The sequence below is a fragment of the Sinohyriopsis cumingii genome, chromosome 18 (genome assembly GCF_028554795.1).
Source record: "Sinohyriopsis cumingii isolate HCF-2022 chromosome 18, ASM2855479v2, whole genome shotgun sequence".
NCBI classification, from domain to species: domain Eukaryota; kingdom Metazoa; phylum Mollusca; class Bivalvia; order Unionida; family Unionidae; genus Sinohyriopsis; species Sinohyriopsis cumingii.
The window spans coordinates 73,825,956-73,842,797 of record NC_142978.1 but is presented as its reverse complement, the minus strand read 5'-3'; the positions used below and the strand labels follow the sequence as shown (position 1 = coordinate 73,842,797).

At 37.7% G+C, this 16,842-nt stretch overlaps 1 protein-coding gene across 1 annotated transcript; it reads left to right on the top strand.

Annotated features, from left to right (window-relative positions):
• The first annotated feature begins 1,401 nt into the window (after positions 1 to 1,401).
• LOC149776981 (potassium voltage-gated channel protein Shaw-like) lies at positions 1,402 to 16,498 on the top strand. Its single transcript, XM_089941365.1, has 2 exons — positions 1,402 to 1,854; positions 15,111 to 16,498. Exons 1-2 carry the CDS (start codon positions 1,402 to 1,404, stop codon positions 16,134 to 16,136), a joined length of 1,479 nt encoding a protein of 492 aa, XP_089797491.1. The 3' UTR covers positions 16,137 to 16,498.
• Positions 16,499 to 16,842: the final 344 nt, after the last annotated feature.

The window sequence follows — 16,842 nt, the reverse complement described above, 5'->3', positions numbered from 1 at the left end:
AATTCTATTCGTTTAGCCTTTAACCTCTAAGTTCACCACTTTCAACTGTTCATATAGACATTTGACACTTTATAACGTGGCTACATATACTATTTAAAGGGTTTTAATAGAAAATTTAAGCTTAAGTTAGATCTAATAAAGTTATTTTTGTGTTTAATACATAATATCGCCATAAAATTTAAATAATTATCTCAATTATAAAATTTTATAAAATTAGTCTATAAAATTGTAACATCACAGTGTGTACGAGTGGTCTATAGTATGATAAATTCGTTCTCATTTTTATGAGTTCTGTATACACAAAGTATTATTTCTCTAGTTGTTATTCTATAGTACAATAAATTCCTGCCAAGCTGTTATTTGTAAGTATCACAATTTAAGTTTTATTTTAGGTGAAATTCAGATTTGATATTTTGATTTTGAGTATAGGGGTTGGTGGAAGGCTATTGGCTTTTGAAATACGAAAATAAGGTTGTTAGAGGTTGAGCCAGAAAGTATATCGCCGAACAAAACTTGTATCGTCCAGGTTAAGATATTGTTGACTGGTATTATTTTATTTGTATTTCGAGTGGATGGGTAGTTGGGTGTTGTCTGTAGGAAACAGAAAGTAAGGGTATTTTGTATATGTCGTAGTGAACCAAGAAGCATATTGTCTCCAAACAGATAAGGGGGTTGGTAGAGTCTTTGTTTCTGAAAATAAAAACGAGGCTGTCTATGTTTCATCTGTAGTTCCTTGCGTCAATACCGATTTCGTACCATTAAGAAGTTTCTGTTTTGTCATTGTTCACATTACTTGGATTCGAATGAATTAATAAGAATAGCTAGAAATTTATAAATACTGTCGTTTATATGAATATTCTACAAACTTGGCCTATTTTCTGTTTTCAGGTTTGAATTTAGTTTAATTCTTAGCAGGTTGTCTCTGTTAAACAATGTTGTTCTCCTCTAGGTACTCTTGTTCCTCTCCGAGGGTTTCGAACTCCAAGGGGGCTCAACTTACTTCAAAACAACAGCGACGAAATGAAGATTTAGTAGCGAATTCCGAGTGTTCGCCTGTGTTGAGAGCGTGTGAGCACTAACATATAATGAGCGGTTTTGACGTCACATGTGACGTCATTTGTAAACAAGTATAAACGGTGGCCTGCATTGTACCGATTATTAATGGCTGATAATAGCATTTATGCGTCGTTCGAGAAAGACTAAAACGGTTTTGAGTATGCATTGATGACGTGCGAGTAAAAAATTCTTTCAGAGATTATAGATATTAGACTTGTTTAAGTATTTCTGGCATAATTTAGTGTAATTGCAGCGATGCACCAAACGGATGGATTACAGGCACCGGAAGTTGAGGTTATCACGAAAAGCCATCATAGAATCCCTAAACTAGACGATTCGGATATAATGGTTTTAAACATAGGAGGACAGCGATTTAAAACTACGAAAGGAACTCTAAGGAACCACCCGAATTCAAAACTTGCACGACTGAATAAAACAAGCGAAGAATATGACTCCGTTAAAGACGAATTTTTCTACGATCGCAACTCTGTTTTGTTTGAATGGATTCTAGACTACTACCGCTATGGTCTGATGCATATGCCTTTGGATGTGTGTGTAAATAAAATTTCAGAGGAACTAGATTTCTGGGAACTTGCCACGGAAACGATAGCCGGAGGCTGCAGACAGAAATACCGTGAGATGATGCATGAACATGCCACCTATCTTGTGCTCAAAAAAGAGTTTGAACACGGCTTGAACGTAGATAAACCCCAGAGTGTTGAAATGTCAACATTAAACAAATTACGAGAAAAAATATTTATATTTCTGGATGACATCGAGTCTTCTAAGCCAGCAAAGGTATGGTAGAAATTTACTGCCTCATTATATATTCCCGTTTGTTTGTCCCCCCCCCCCATTTCAATAACGAAAACGTTTAATGTGATAAAAATAAAAATTGCACATAACTAAGTCAATTTAATCATTGATTTATAATTTATAACCTGACTGTGACCAGAAAGGCACTAATACTGGCATCCTATTCACCTTTCATGCTTGACAGACTTTCCATACTAACACGGCGCCATATTGCGTACACTATGGATTAGCTTATTCCCATCCGACAACATAATGACGTACTTCATCCTATTCGGTATTCCGTAAATAATAATAATAATAATAATAATAATAATAATAATAATTAAGACTTTGTATAGCGTCTAATCTTTAGAAGCTCTAAGCGCTTTACAACATTAGACAACACCTATAGCAAAAAAAAAACATATATAATGATATGATTACAAACACAAACACCATGAAATTAGAAAAGAGAGAAAAAAAAACATGCTGAGAATATTTAAGGTAGGAAACATTATTAGGTCTTTATGTTTGTTCTTGCAGTCGAAATAAGTGAGTTTTCATAGCAATCTTGAATGTGATCACTGTGTCTTTGTGTCTAAATTCAGTGGGCAATTCATTCCACGTTGCTGGCCCCTGGTATGCAAAACAAACGCTGTCCATATGACTTTGTTTTCATAGTAGGAATAATGAGCATACGATTGTCAAAAGAGGAGCGTAAGTATCTTGCTGGTGTGCACACATGGGTGAGGTCGGATAGGTATGTTGGACTAGAGTCCGTCAGTGAAACGTAGCACAGAGAACAAATTTTGGTGTGTTCTGATCGTGGTACTCTAAGTATGATCCAAGCAGTTGTATTTTGAACTTTTTGAAGTTTTTGGAGGAGATATTGAGATGAACCAGACATAATTGAGTTACATTAGTCCAGTCTTGAAAGTACTAATGAACACACAAGTGTTTTAGTGGCATCAACTGAAAGATATTTGCGAATGGAGCTGATGCGTCTCAGCTCAAGATATGTAGCCTTGCACATGTTCATGACATGTTGGTGCAACGTGAGTGTACTGTCCAGACTAACACCTAGGTTTCATACTGATTGAGTGAATTTAATGTTGGTGTTGCTGATATTGATTGTTTGAGGTAAAGGATGTGAATGAAAAAGTCTTTGTGTTGTTGTAATCAGAATGGCCTCAGTTTTATCATCATTCATCTGCAGCTTGTTACATGTCATCCATGATTTCACATCAGAAATGCACCTCTCTACACCTTGGATGGTAGCATCAGCTTCAGTTGGGTGGCTAGATTTGTATATTTGGGTGTCATCAGCGTACAAGTGGTGAGACACTGTATGATGATCTATGACACTTGAGAGTGGCTGAGTGTATAGAATGAAGAGAACAGGTCTAAGAACAGACCCCTGTGAAACACCACAACATAGATCAACTGAGCTTGAGTGTATTCCATTTGCAGATACAATTTGTGTCCTGTTGACCAAATAGGACTTGAACCACAGTAAGGCTGTATCATGAATGCCAAATACATGCTGGAGACGGTGAAGCAATATATCATGGTGTATTGTGTCAAATGCTGCAAACAACTCAAGGAGGGCGATGACTGTAATCTTTCCGTTATCCAAAGCAGAGAGAATGTCATTAACTACTTTTAGAAGAGTAGTTTCAGTACTGTGGCAAGGGCGATATGCAGATTGTACATTGCTAAAAAGACTGTTTGAATTCAGATGAGATAGAAGCTGGGATAGAACAATCTTTTCAAAGATTTTTTATATGAATGGGAGATTAGAAACTGGGCGGTAGTTCTTTAAATCGTTATGGTGTAGTGTTGGTTTCTTCAGCAGAGGCTTTACAGTGGCAGTTTTGAAAAATGATGGGAATTCCCCTGCTGAGAGAGAGGTATTAATAACATCAGTTAGTGAAGGCAATACTGGATCTAAGCACTCAAGCAGCAGTGATGTTGGAACTGGATCAAGTTCACATGACTTTGGTGCACTCTTCATCAGGATTGTACGTAAGAAATCCATAGAGACAGGTTCAAATGCTGCTAATGGTTGCGGATCAAATTACCAGAACGTTGAGAGTTTTGAATTACATCCCTTGTGGTTTGCACACATGAACATAAAATTAAACCGTTTGTTAAATCCACGTGAAGGCAAATTTGTTGTTGTCATTCTATTCAACATTGTAAATATCTGAAGCAGACGACATATGTATGTGTCGTGCACACACCCCTTTGCTGAAAATGGACTTGTCCAGGAACTGGAAATGGATCTCCAGCATGTCCGTCTAGTATATTTAAAACTTCCGTTAACCATGAAACGCGCAGATGATGACGGTGTTAGGGCCACTCTACTCATAGTCAGGTTAGAACTTATAAATCAATGAATGAATTGACTAAGTTCCTTCACTTTTTATCACCTTAAAGTTTTCCATTATTGAAATCGGTAGGGGGTACAAACAAACGGAGATGTATAGTCAGACTATATATGTAAAGTCTCCAGTAGTTTTCCTAAGCAACGACAATTGTCAATCTGATTAAAATCAGATCTTCGCTATCCTGCGTGAAGATCTGACGAAGATCGCTTAAGGGTCTTGTTCTGGTGACCTTTAAGATAGTCAATAGAAATGCAGCTTTCAAAACTCTGAATCAAATCGTTCGTTACACATTCATGCTCTTCACACACACTGCTTAGTCTCCAAACGCGAAGATATAAGACTTCATCTTATTGGTCGATAAAATTAGCGATTATTATTATGGTAATAACATAGGTTACCAGAACATGACCACTAAGCGGTCGCTCTCAGATCTTCATGTATGACATCGGAGATCTGATTTTAATCAGATTGCGCCAGTTGTATAATATACTTAATTTTAGTTGGAAAATAACACTACGCCTTTTTAGAGATTTTTCTTCGGTCATTTAATTTACGTTACATCAGGAGTCCTTTAAGTCAGTATACATTATTAGCGTTTCATTTTAATTTTTATTATTGTTAAGGCAAATTTCAAGTATGGTTGAGGCTACGAACTGATCCCATATCATGTAATGGAGCAACAAAAATCATCACTCATGTCAGAAAAACAAACAGTGTAGAAATCTACCACATAAATATAATCATGTTGCGAAAGAAGTTTGGCTTATTTTGAATTTATTAAGCCCTTACACGATACAGTAATTTGGCATGGTTACACTAACCTCACCGAGTCCGCCATGACAGATAACGCGAGACTCTCGTCGTGACCCCTTTTCTACGTAAGACTTGCCAGACCATATTTGGATATTCTATGCTATGTTATTATCAATCAAGTGGCGAATAATCGCTTCTTGGTGAAATTTCAAAGTTGCCGATAAACCGTATTTACTTTTAATGCGCAGAATTTCTGACTCCAACCGCGCAAAATTTTTACTACAATTTGTTTACGTTTCCAAATAAGGCTTCGTGTCCTTATATGGCACACACACAAACGAGGCTGAGAACGGAAGTGATCATTATTTGAACTAATATGGTGGACGATCTAAACAAAAATATCGGATAAAAAAGGTAAACGAGATTTTACAACTATTTCTACAATGATTTTCGATACTTCCGGTATTAAATAAGAGGACTACACAATTTATTAGATTATATGCAAGGAATATGTTCAAATTGTTGATATTAGGCTAAAAGAGCGCCAGGTGTGAATCACACCCGGCTTGCTCCATTGACGCGTATATGCCCATGTTAGTACCCTGTCCACGAGGTAGGAGTAAGGGTATTAATATTAGTACTAGAGTACACCGAGACTGGCCTGTTCAGTTAATAAAACTCGGCCTCATACACAATGCTGTCGGGCATTTCTACACACTTAATTAAGGTTTCTGTCTCCAACATTGAAGCAAAACGCATACCAAATTCGACCGATTGAACAAAATAAAATACAGCGATGCTTACCATTTGAAAAGAGGCGATTGTCACCAGGATATTCTGTTCAAAATAATATTAATTTTGGACACGGGATACCACCCCTGTGTTTTTCTGACTCGCGATATGTCGGAATATTCTGCGCACAGCTTTGAAAAGATGTAATTTTTATCCATCGGGCTATATAAACGAAATACATTACTTTGGACTGTTTTTGTCAGCAGTTCAGTCGAGTAATTAGGTCAGGTTTATAGTTAGTTTTACAAAATTCGACGTAAAAATGCCAATAAATGGCAAGAGATATTAAGCAAACTAAACCGATCTGTAAAAAAGTTAGTAAAGATCAACATTTTATAATAAAAAAGCTACTATGTGGAAGAAAAACAACAATGAATAGGATGCAACGTGTTTAAAACGTCTTGTTGATGGGGAAAAATTACTAAAGAATTTAGAAACAGACTATAAGCCGGGAAATTTCTTGAAAATTTATGTTCTAGCGGCAAGTTGACACGTTGGGTAGCAGACGCTTTTGTACGTGTGGGACAACTTGCAAAACTGGAAACTTGGATTAAAATGCAGTATTGTTTTAAGGTATACATTTCCGTCTTTTATATAATGTATTTATTTGTATGATTCTAAAAAATACATAGTAGATTGGATTTTTATGGGTTAGCAATTCAAGAAGGTCATGGAGTGGGTTTTCATGTTGACATTTAGAAATCACATTTTCATATGCATTTCGAGCTGGAATATTTTTGTACACTTTATGAATATCACTCTCCTTAATTAAAGTACGATCGTTTTTTCTTGATACAAAATGTTTTTTTTAAAAACAAAAATAATACGTGATGTTTACAGAAACGAAATATCGTTGCGCAGAATTACACACACACACACACACACACACACACACACACACACATATATATATATATATATATATATATATATATATATATATATATATATATATATATATATATATATATATATATATATATATGAATTATTGGCAATGACTGTTGTCAGTGATGTCGGTTTTAAACCATGGTGGGTGGAGTATCAATAAGGTAATACAGAGAAAAACACGAGCCGGATTTTTTAAATAGATTTTGTTGAAAAATCATTTAGATATAAAAGTGTACCGGATGTATGGCTCGGCACATACCATACACCATTTCAGCAGCAGAATTATAATCAGCACTCGTTCACGCGAATTTCCTTAAATTAAAAGCCATAGGACACGTTTTTATATTTACGCCTGACACTAATGTGGTTTGTAATCGACCAATTCCACTTCCTATTTCGCTTGCATTTAGATGCTGTGTGTGAGTAAGATTACACATCCATAAATAAGTCTGCCTTTTTTTTTATATAGAATTAAACTCCACACTGAGACAGTAATGCAAAGTTTTACCATTATTATAATCTTCGTTGCTTTTAAGTTATTAATTTAGGTATGCACACCAATATATAGATAAGACACGGGTTATGAAGACAATCAAACACAGGTGGAGGAAATGTTTAATCACTCAAGTCCTTTTGCCAATACTCGTTCAAAAGAGGTCGTTTCGGAAAGGATACAATTGTCGACTATCAAATAACGTCACCCTCTAGAACTGGACCTTTCCAAGCTTCTCACAGTCATGACCTCGAGCCCGATGAATATTCTCACACAAGGGAGTGGAAGGAAAGTTGTTGATTTTAACACTAGTGTTAGGGCTGAGTTAGAAACGATTATAATAGAAAGGTGAGATATTTCCATGCAAGCTTATTTATTAGCTAGCTGAGCTAAAGAGCTTTGTTGGCCGATGACCTCGGTGAGTTGATGTGATGTGTGATGTGATTTGGATTTTTAACGTAGCTTTAACAATTTTTCAGTCTTATCGCTTTGATGTCTGCAATGGGCAGATTATAGTAATATCCAGCCCTGGGGACATCATTCCGCAGACATGTAGCATGATGTCCCACCCAGTCACACTAACCTCTTACTGCTGAGCGGCAGTACCATTTCTGTAAGTCTTTGGTATGACTCGGCCGGGGATCGAACCCACGACCTCCCGCATCCTAGGCGGAAGCTCTAACCACAAGGCCACCGGATCGGTTCGGTTAGTTGATACTTAAGGTCATATCTAAAATCGAGAAGCGGCTGGAAACATTAATGAACAAGCACTCAGGCTGGTGGTAATGCGGTGCGAGGAGATAAAGCTCTACATTTCACAGTACCGCCCGTTTCGATGTAAAGGGCATATACCCACACCAAGGTGGATTCCCAAAAGAGCAGTAATCAACGTCGAAAACAATGACTTCCGATGTTTTGAATGAGCCTTCCCTTCTGCCCTCTATCCTCCAGATGGCGATCACAACGGGCGTACCAGCAAATACAGCAAATGTCAGGGAAGGTTATAATTTGACAAGTTTAAGTTTACGATGAAGGTATAAGAGATCGCAAAGTTCGAGGACAATAGCCGTACTATTGCTGTTATCCTCTTTTATGGGACCACGTGCTTTACATTATACGCATCACCGGCAAAGTGCTGGACAGGACCAGCAATCAGAGACGTCATTTCAATTTTTTTCATTGGGTGCGGAGACTTGATTTGGTGGGGGGGGGGGGACAAAACTTGATGGGGGGGGGGGAGTCAAAATATGACGGGCTTGTTAATTTTGGTATGTAGGCTACATCAATTTTACAGCACATGCAAATGCACACACACACACACCCCACCTCCAATGACGTCCCTGCAGGCAATCTTCTGTTATTGACAGGTGATGGCAGGCAGTTCCACGCAAAGACTTTTTCCGGATGGTATTTATTAGTAGAAAACACGAACGTCCAAAGCATGTATTCTTCCGATGCCTTTAAGCCTTCTCACCACCTAACCTTCTCGAGAGTTTCCCGAAAGACTGTCGATGTATAGCCTCAAAGCCTCAAAGAACCTTCTTAACAGAGCCAGGAAGAAAAAAAAGCCTTACTTTAATATCCTTTTTTTTTATTAAACTGATCTCGAGGACCTTAACGTGTCTGTGAAAAATAAGAGATTGATTGTTTGTAGAAACAATACATGTAAGATCTCCAACCAGCGTCCACTCGGTTTCTGCTACGTCATTAAGCGACGTTACGGTAAAACATAACACCCGGTTGTATAAAGAGGAAAAGACGCCGCAGTTCAACCGATTAAAAGTCAAATTAGCCGATTCTCGACCTTTGGTAATGACGTCCATCAACAACGTTTGAAGCGGCTAACGTCTGTCGTATCTGGTAAAAGTGCATGAGCGATGATACAGGTACGCGAAAACCGCAGTAGATTTTGCTAGCAAAGGCAAAAAAGCCGATTCGTTGACTCCAACGTTTCAACAAGAGTCGCACATGACCTTAAACGCAGGTAAGCAAGAGACTTTAACATGGCCACTGTTATTACAAATCAATTCAGCTAAAAGAAAACACAACAAAGAAGCACCAACTGAGGATTTGTGTTAGATATGTTAATATACATCAGTACGAACAAGAATTACGGATGAGATCTTGGAGTGCTCGATCTCATATCTGGAGTTCTAGCACTTAGGGCGCTATCGATGCATTTACAATTTCAGACCGAATTCATTTTTCAGCACAGTCAACACGCTACAGTTTGGCGTTAGAATGAGAGTCCACATCTGGTGTAGATATGGGAGGCAAGCAGCAACATATAATTTGTGTAAGAGGAATTACGAGTCATTCCAGTGAATACAGAACTGTAACTAACGTCCTTTTAGTGCACTAGCGCATTCCATCAGCTTCAGTTTCGATTTTATTTTACTATGTACAGCAATGAGTCCATCATTTAAGATCTCCCGGAACTGAAATGTCAGGTCCGCGATGAGCCTTCAAAGTTTGTCTTGTTCACTGCCCTGAATAAGTTCGACTCGAATTCGCTTTCGCAAATTCTCGAGCGTTTTTCCGAATACGAAATTATTCATGAGCTTTAAAAAAGTCTTTCCCATACTAATTTTTAGCATCCGCTCACCGATTTGTATTCATATGGATATAAGGAACCATCCAACCATTCTGGTTAAACGAAAGCACCCGGTATTTTCTGGAAGCACAAATGCGTGCTCGAAGATAATACTGCGTTTCACACATGCACACTATAATTCCGTTTGGTGCTTAGATTTGGAACAAGTTTTGGTGCATTTTGTATGGGAGCGACCTAACTCCTCAATGATTAAACATTGCTACAGAAACACACATGACTTGGGACAGTCATTACCTCTGCTGCTAGCGGGTGGTCGTTGCGAAGGTGTTGAATGTTCTCTGGATACTCCAGATCAACTTAAAAAGTACCCGATGTCACTGTTATGGTTGTATCCGCAAATCTGTTTTTATGTATTTAAAATTGTGAGATAAATCTATTGAAACAAACCAACATGCGGGGCTCCATCACTGCCCATCCTTAAACATTAGTTGTGTCCAGATACATGTTGCAGCTATTTGGAATATCGGGGTCATATCCGGCTACTTTGGGGTTGTTTGCGCAAGAGTATCGATGGTTTTTAATCGAAATCTCGCCCTGAAGTAAGATGCCCAATAAACAGATGCAGATTGGTATCATTGAGCAGTTCCATCTTCACTTTGATTTTTGACAACAACGCATCCCATGCCATTCCCGGTGACGTAAAACAAATGCGCGGGATCGAACTTGTATACACGCATGGATGTATTGCGAAACGTCTTAAAGACAAAAACGCATATGTTCTCAAATCCAAATCGTGATAGTCCCAATGCGGTTTTTGCACGGTCACAATTTATTTCTGAAATTCCTTCGCGAGACAACGGTGGGAAAGGTGCACTTATGGTGGCAACTGTGTGCCATCAAACTTCTAAACATCCATTCCTTTTCTAACATATAGTTCGGTTTGTCAGGGTTATTTGACTGGTGACATATCGACTGGTGACTTTGAACCTTGCTATCAACAGGTTGGTAATTAGCTTGTCCAGGCTAGAACAAAAATATAACGAATCGATGAATTACAGCTATGTGAGCCTAAATGTCATGTATTTTTCCATTTTAATATTGGCACCTTTGAGGGTGGAGGGTTTGCATGCGTTATTAAATGGGCAATCATATCAACGCGGGTTATGAAATACAACAGGAAGTTTTATTTTATTTAGTTTAATTTGAAGATTCATAATGCATTCGGTATGTGCAACACCTCTGTATGCGCCAGTTATACGACATGATCACGAAATTTAGAACTTCCAGTTCCATTACTATCAGTCGGAAAGTGACCATCACATATCCAACAATAAGTAGCCGCGCAAAACTCAATAATATTATCACGAGTCATGATACAGCGTGTACAGATGATTTCGTATTCATTTCAACCGTGATTGTGGCGCACTGGGCGTGTTACAGTATTGGCGGCTCAGGTTGAGCGACTCATCTAACAACAGAGTAACAAAACCGGCATGAAATTTTGTCAGTTACTTGCGTTGTATTTGATTGAACGTCGATGGTTTCCATTGGAATATTTAAACATTCAAAGTCCGCAAAGATGACAAATGATACTTTCATTTTTCGTTGAACATCATTGTCTCGTGAACTGAGTTTTGATAGGAAGTTAAGCAGCAAAATGAAGACCAAATGCAGAACAATGTAAACCTTAACACTGGAGGTGCCTGGGTACTCTAATGCTGACATAATTCCCTGACGCATCTTCGAAAAATGTTTTATGGCATCTTTGCCTGATTTTTATGAGTCAGATGATTGCCTTGTAATTTCTAACTTACCCCTGCGCGTGTGAAACTTAAACTCGGGGTCTGTTTATTTGCTAATATACTCAACAGTCTCGATAGCAGATGCGATACGACGGAGGTCTTGTTCACGAACATAGGCAAAACTGCATCGTTGACGATATTACGGCGGTCATGTTGATTCTCGAGTATTGGTATAATTTGGGCTAGTGGAAGAATTTGTATATTTAATCGTGCTACAGTTTCAAGAAGCTGTCTCACAGTCTGATGCGGTTGCGAACTGCGCCAATATTTTTTTAAAAGTCTTTTTACTCAACCAGGATCAGAAACTGTGATTTAATCCCTACCATTATTTCATCAACATTGTCATTTGTTTCCTCAACGTTGTCGAGTATTTCTATAAGAAAGGGTCCATATGTGTTGTGATAGCGAATTTTCGCCGGCGTGCATGATAATACTCGCAAACATGTCCACATGCCGGGAATGCTGATTACGTGGTTTGATTCCAATACTGCATTTAAGACATGGTCTAGCACGAAAACCAATACGTAATGCGAGCAGATGTGGTTGAAAGTATTCGTAATGCCAAGTTCTAACACATAGTTTACGTTTTCCAATGTATACATTTTTGTATTGATTTTGTCCCAATGCCATTGAACTTTGAAGGTATATCGGAATAATATTCTTTCATAGAAAATATTATTTATCTAACCTAAACCGACATAAATCCGTATTAGTCTTTATTGGATTATAGTTGATAATCTCGTTTATTAATTGAAAATTATATTATGCCATACATTAATTAGAATTGATGTTTCATGTGCCAAAATACGGCTATTTGGTGAAATCACCGTACATTTGCCTTTGTAATAATGCATCACACCAACTCGAAACTCACCATCTACTGTGCTCTCACATTCATGAACTTCAAGCATATTATAATCCTTGTTTATAATCTTTAAACCTCCTATGATTAGTGTGGCATCCTCTAGTATTGACCGCATGGGTTCGTTACTCTTCCAAGAACGTTCTTACTTTATCAAAAGTTGCTAGTACGTGTTATAAAAGTCGTACAATATCCTATAACAAATCTGTAGGGTGCATTTAATCTTTCCTGTAATGGGGCCCCGAGTGGCCGAATGGTCTAAAGCGCTCACCGTTACGGATCACTGCCATCTCACCTGTGTCTGCGTGGGTTCGAGTCTCGTGTTCGGCCAATGTGGGTATGTGAGAAAGCTTGCCAGTAGCTTCTCGTGGGTCGGTGGTTCTTTTCGGGGTTTTCCCGGGTTCTTCATCTACCATTTATACTGGCCGCCATGTATAGCCTATCTTGTGCTGAAAATGACGTTAAACCCTACAACAAAAACTTTCCTGTAAGGCTGCGCACACTCCACTGTTCTCATACATGTAAATCACAGAATCAGAAAAGCTCATAAATTCTTTCAAAATACTATACACATCAATATGTGATTTTTGTGCCATTTATATATATATATATATATATATATATATATATATATATATATATATATATATATATATATATATATATATATATATATATATATATATATATATCGCTAATTATTTAATATGAAAATATTATCTTCCGCAGTTGGCATAACTATTTTATTCCAGTATAAAATATTCCCGGACTAACTGTGCCAGTGTAAATTGTTCTCACTCAGTTGATCTGGCTAGTAGACAACTGGTTGGTTGATATTACATAAATGAATGCCGATAGTAAACATTTAATTGGTTGATATTAGACATTTAATTGGTTGATAGTAGATATTTAATTGGTTGATAGTAGATATTTAATTTGTTGATAGTAGACATTTAATTGGTTGATAGTAGATATTTAATTTGTTGATAGTAGACATTTAATTGGTTGATAGTAGGTATTTAATTGGTTGATAGTAGACATTTAATTGGTTGATAGTAGACATTTAATTGGTTGATAGTAGATATCTAATTTGTTGATAGTAAATATTCAATTTGTTGATGAATGATATTTAATTGGTTGATAGTATATATGTGGGTGCCGGATATTAGACATCTAGGTAGTGGAAAGTCGATAACTGCGTATTGAAATGTAAATATTATGATGATGGTAGTTTTATTCTTAGAAAGGGAAGGTAGGGTAGGGTAGGGTAGGGTGGAGATATTATAGAATATGGTCAATATTTTAACATTATAAGAGGGATCAGAGGGAGGTTACGGGAGATAAAGAAGTTAGTTTTGTTATCAAGCAAAGCAAAATATGGCAATTAATTTCATTTTTAGAGCAAACTTCCATTTTTCCTATGGAAAACTCTTACCCCTTACATATCCCCTAAAAATACAACCAACAGACTCCACGTGTGAAACATAAGTTGTCATACGTCATATCATTTAGAGAGAAGATCGTCGCCTCATGCTACACTGGTACAAAACACAACTTTCAAAATGGAGGTCTCGTGTCTATTTTGCGTTTATCCCAGTAACCTTTTTACGCTAGTTCGAAAGGAAATGATTCCACGGGCTGAACTTTAAACAGGAATGAATAAGTGTTTATCTCATCCTATATATACTTATTTCACTTGACCTTGACCTAAAACACAATAAAATGTCCAGGATGTGTGCCATTTTAAATTAAAAGTTCGAAATAAGGTTAGGTCTTGAACTCAGATCGAAGTAAACATTTTAAACAAATGACAAAATTTAAGGCATTTATAGGGCAGACAGACAGAAGCAATCAAGCAACCAAATGTTGACTTCTTTGTCTTTTGTGTGCCGTTTTCACTTTCTCTCCCCTCCCTCTGCGACATTTTAGTTTGAATGCATACCGTCGGCTCCTGCTACACTATTTTAAACATACATTTCAAGGTGATTTTATAATCTTTTGACTAATATTTATCTTGTGGACCCATTTAACTCTATTGTGACATCCTGCACGATACCTGCAGAACGACTACTTAAGCGAACTGTATCAGATCAGGGACCAAAGTGAAGAAAATGTTTTATCTTACAAACTTCAGGATAATTTAGGATACAGAAGGTGGTCAGAATTGTTGGACTTGAAGCTTCAACCTGAGTTTCGTTCTCCAATAGTTTCCGGAAGACGAGGCAATGCCAATCTTTTCGTTTTCCGCAAACGTTTGCACTGAGCAAGCCGTGTACCATTTCTATATTAATTACATATTTAGAAGATATTATCAATGAAGATTATTTGATATGTACGCAACCTTGACGTTCATCTTAACCTCGTCAAGACCAAGGTCATGATGGTCGAGATTTTGCTATATGATTGTGAGTTCCAAATTTTTCTGGAGCAATTGCTATCAGATTTCAACTGAAATGTAATGAGATGTTTCTTTTCTGTAGACGTGCAGACCCATTCGTTCGTCTACTATTGAGGCATGCCCGGAGTCATTTGAAACATCCGCTTAAAGTCTGGGGTAAATTTATTCATTGCGTGTATTTATTTTTAACTTGGGGTGTATAACTAGTTTCAGAATCGGCGCCAATTCAGCACCTGGAAATGGAAACTTATGGTCCATGGTACGCCACGATTCCATAGGTTTACCTCTTGAGTATTTATTCAATCAATCCATCAATTTTTTCAGGTGTGGGGAGTGATCTACTACTTGCTGATCATTCTGTCCGTCATCACCGTACTTTTGGGCACATTGAAGGGATGCCGAGTACCCAGAACCATCCACATAGTCCTACCTTCCAACAACTCTGCAGCAAATAATGATACTCTAGACGAGAGTTCCAAAATCAATCGCCTGAGAATTACGCAACCACATGACGCCCTAAGGTTCCTTGAGAATGGGGTGATGTTCATTTTCACAGTGGATTTTATCCTGCGTTTGTTGGTCACTCCTTCTCTTAAAAAAATGTTTTCAGGCCTATATATATTTGATCTTGTATGCTTGATTCCCATGTGGTGCCGGTTCATTATTGATATGGTTGATGGTACTGTATGGCACAAAGATTCTGGCGTACAGTTGAGTCTGGCCATGGATATACTCATGGTCTTCAGAGCCCTTCGTATGTTCATGTTGGCGCGCTATTACCGTGGTTTACGGGTGCTCCTTTTAGCCCTAAAGGCATGTCTGGGTGAGCTTCTTCTGTTAATGTTGATTGTTTTATTTTCTCTCACGATCTATGCATGTTGCATATACTATGCAGAAGTGTACAACGACTTGGCCTTTGACAATGTCTTTATTGGACTCTATTGGGGACTAATCACCATGGCAACCGTCGGATACGGAGATATTGTCCCAGGGACCATGTTTGGTTACATCGTAGCTGTAATATGTGCTATGGCTGGTGTAATAATTGTTGGTATGGTTATCCCAATTTTTGCCGGAAAGTTTACTCTATACTATCGCTACAGAGACGCCGGCACCGGTCACCTTGAAAAGAGATGTTCCAAGCACGTTCTTCCCAGAGAAACGGCCAGAACAGCACGTAGAGGTGGTGATTTACATAAAGAAATTCCGTTCAGGGTCGAAAATTGCAAGGACAAAAGCAACATAGATATTAAAACAGGAAGATATCACAATGATAGAAATACAAACGACGATCCAACAGACGATATAGGTGCGGATTTGGGGACGAAAGGTTACAAATATCTGAATTAAAACCGGTTCGTACAGATTGGATGTTATCAAATACCCATGAAGATGTATGATACATATTTGCTATGAGAGTATGTTATTGGACAGAGTGCAGACCCCGGATAAAGGAGTTCGTGGTGACAGTTTTGGTGTGATTCTTATAAGATCCAGCACACGTGTAAGTTTGTTCAGGTATTTCTTATTTTCTGTAATAATATTGGTATGTCTACAGAAATAAAAGCTGAAGGGTTCACATACACCATCAGCAGCAACGTGCCGGACGATATATAACTTCAGTGATGCAATGCAGAGTAACACGTCTCTTTACAGATAATTACACGTCAGCTTTGTAAAGTTTTCGCATTTTCTATCACCGGAAGCAATCAAGTAACCGTCAAAGCACATTACCCTACACTGATCTTTACTTCGATAAGGGTATATAACCGATTCAAAATAACTTAGATGGCAGATTTAAATCATGCAGGAACCGAACTTAGATCAATACGAAACTATTCCTCACACATGACCTTAAAAAGTACAATCTTATAAATGATAAATGATTCGCAAAACAGATAATGAAGCGAACGTCGTTGCCATTATCAATACATGCGCGCAATTTCATTCATTGGTATTTAACACGATTATTTGAACAAGTAGCACAACAATAATATTACACCCACAATAACCGACTACGTGTTCTGCAAAGAAACCAACTGGAAATCGTCCAATC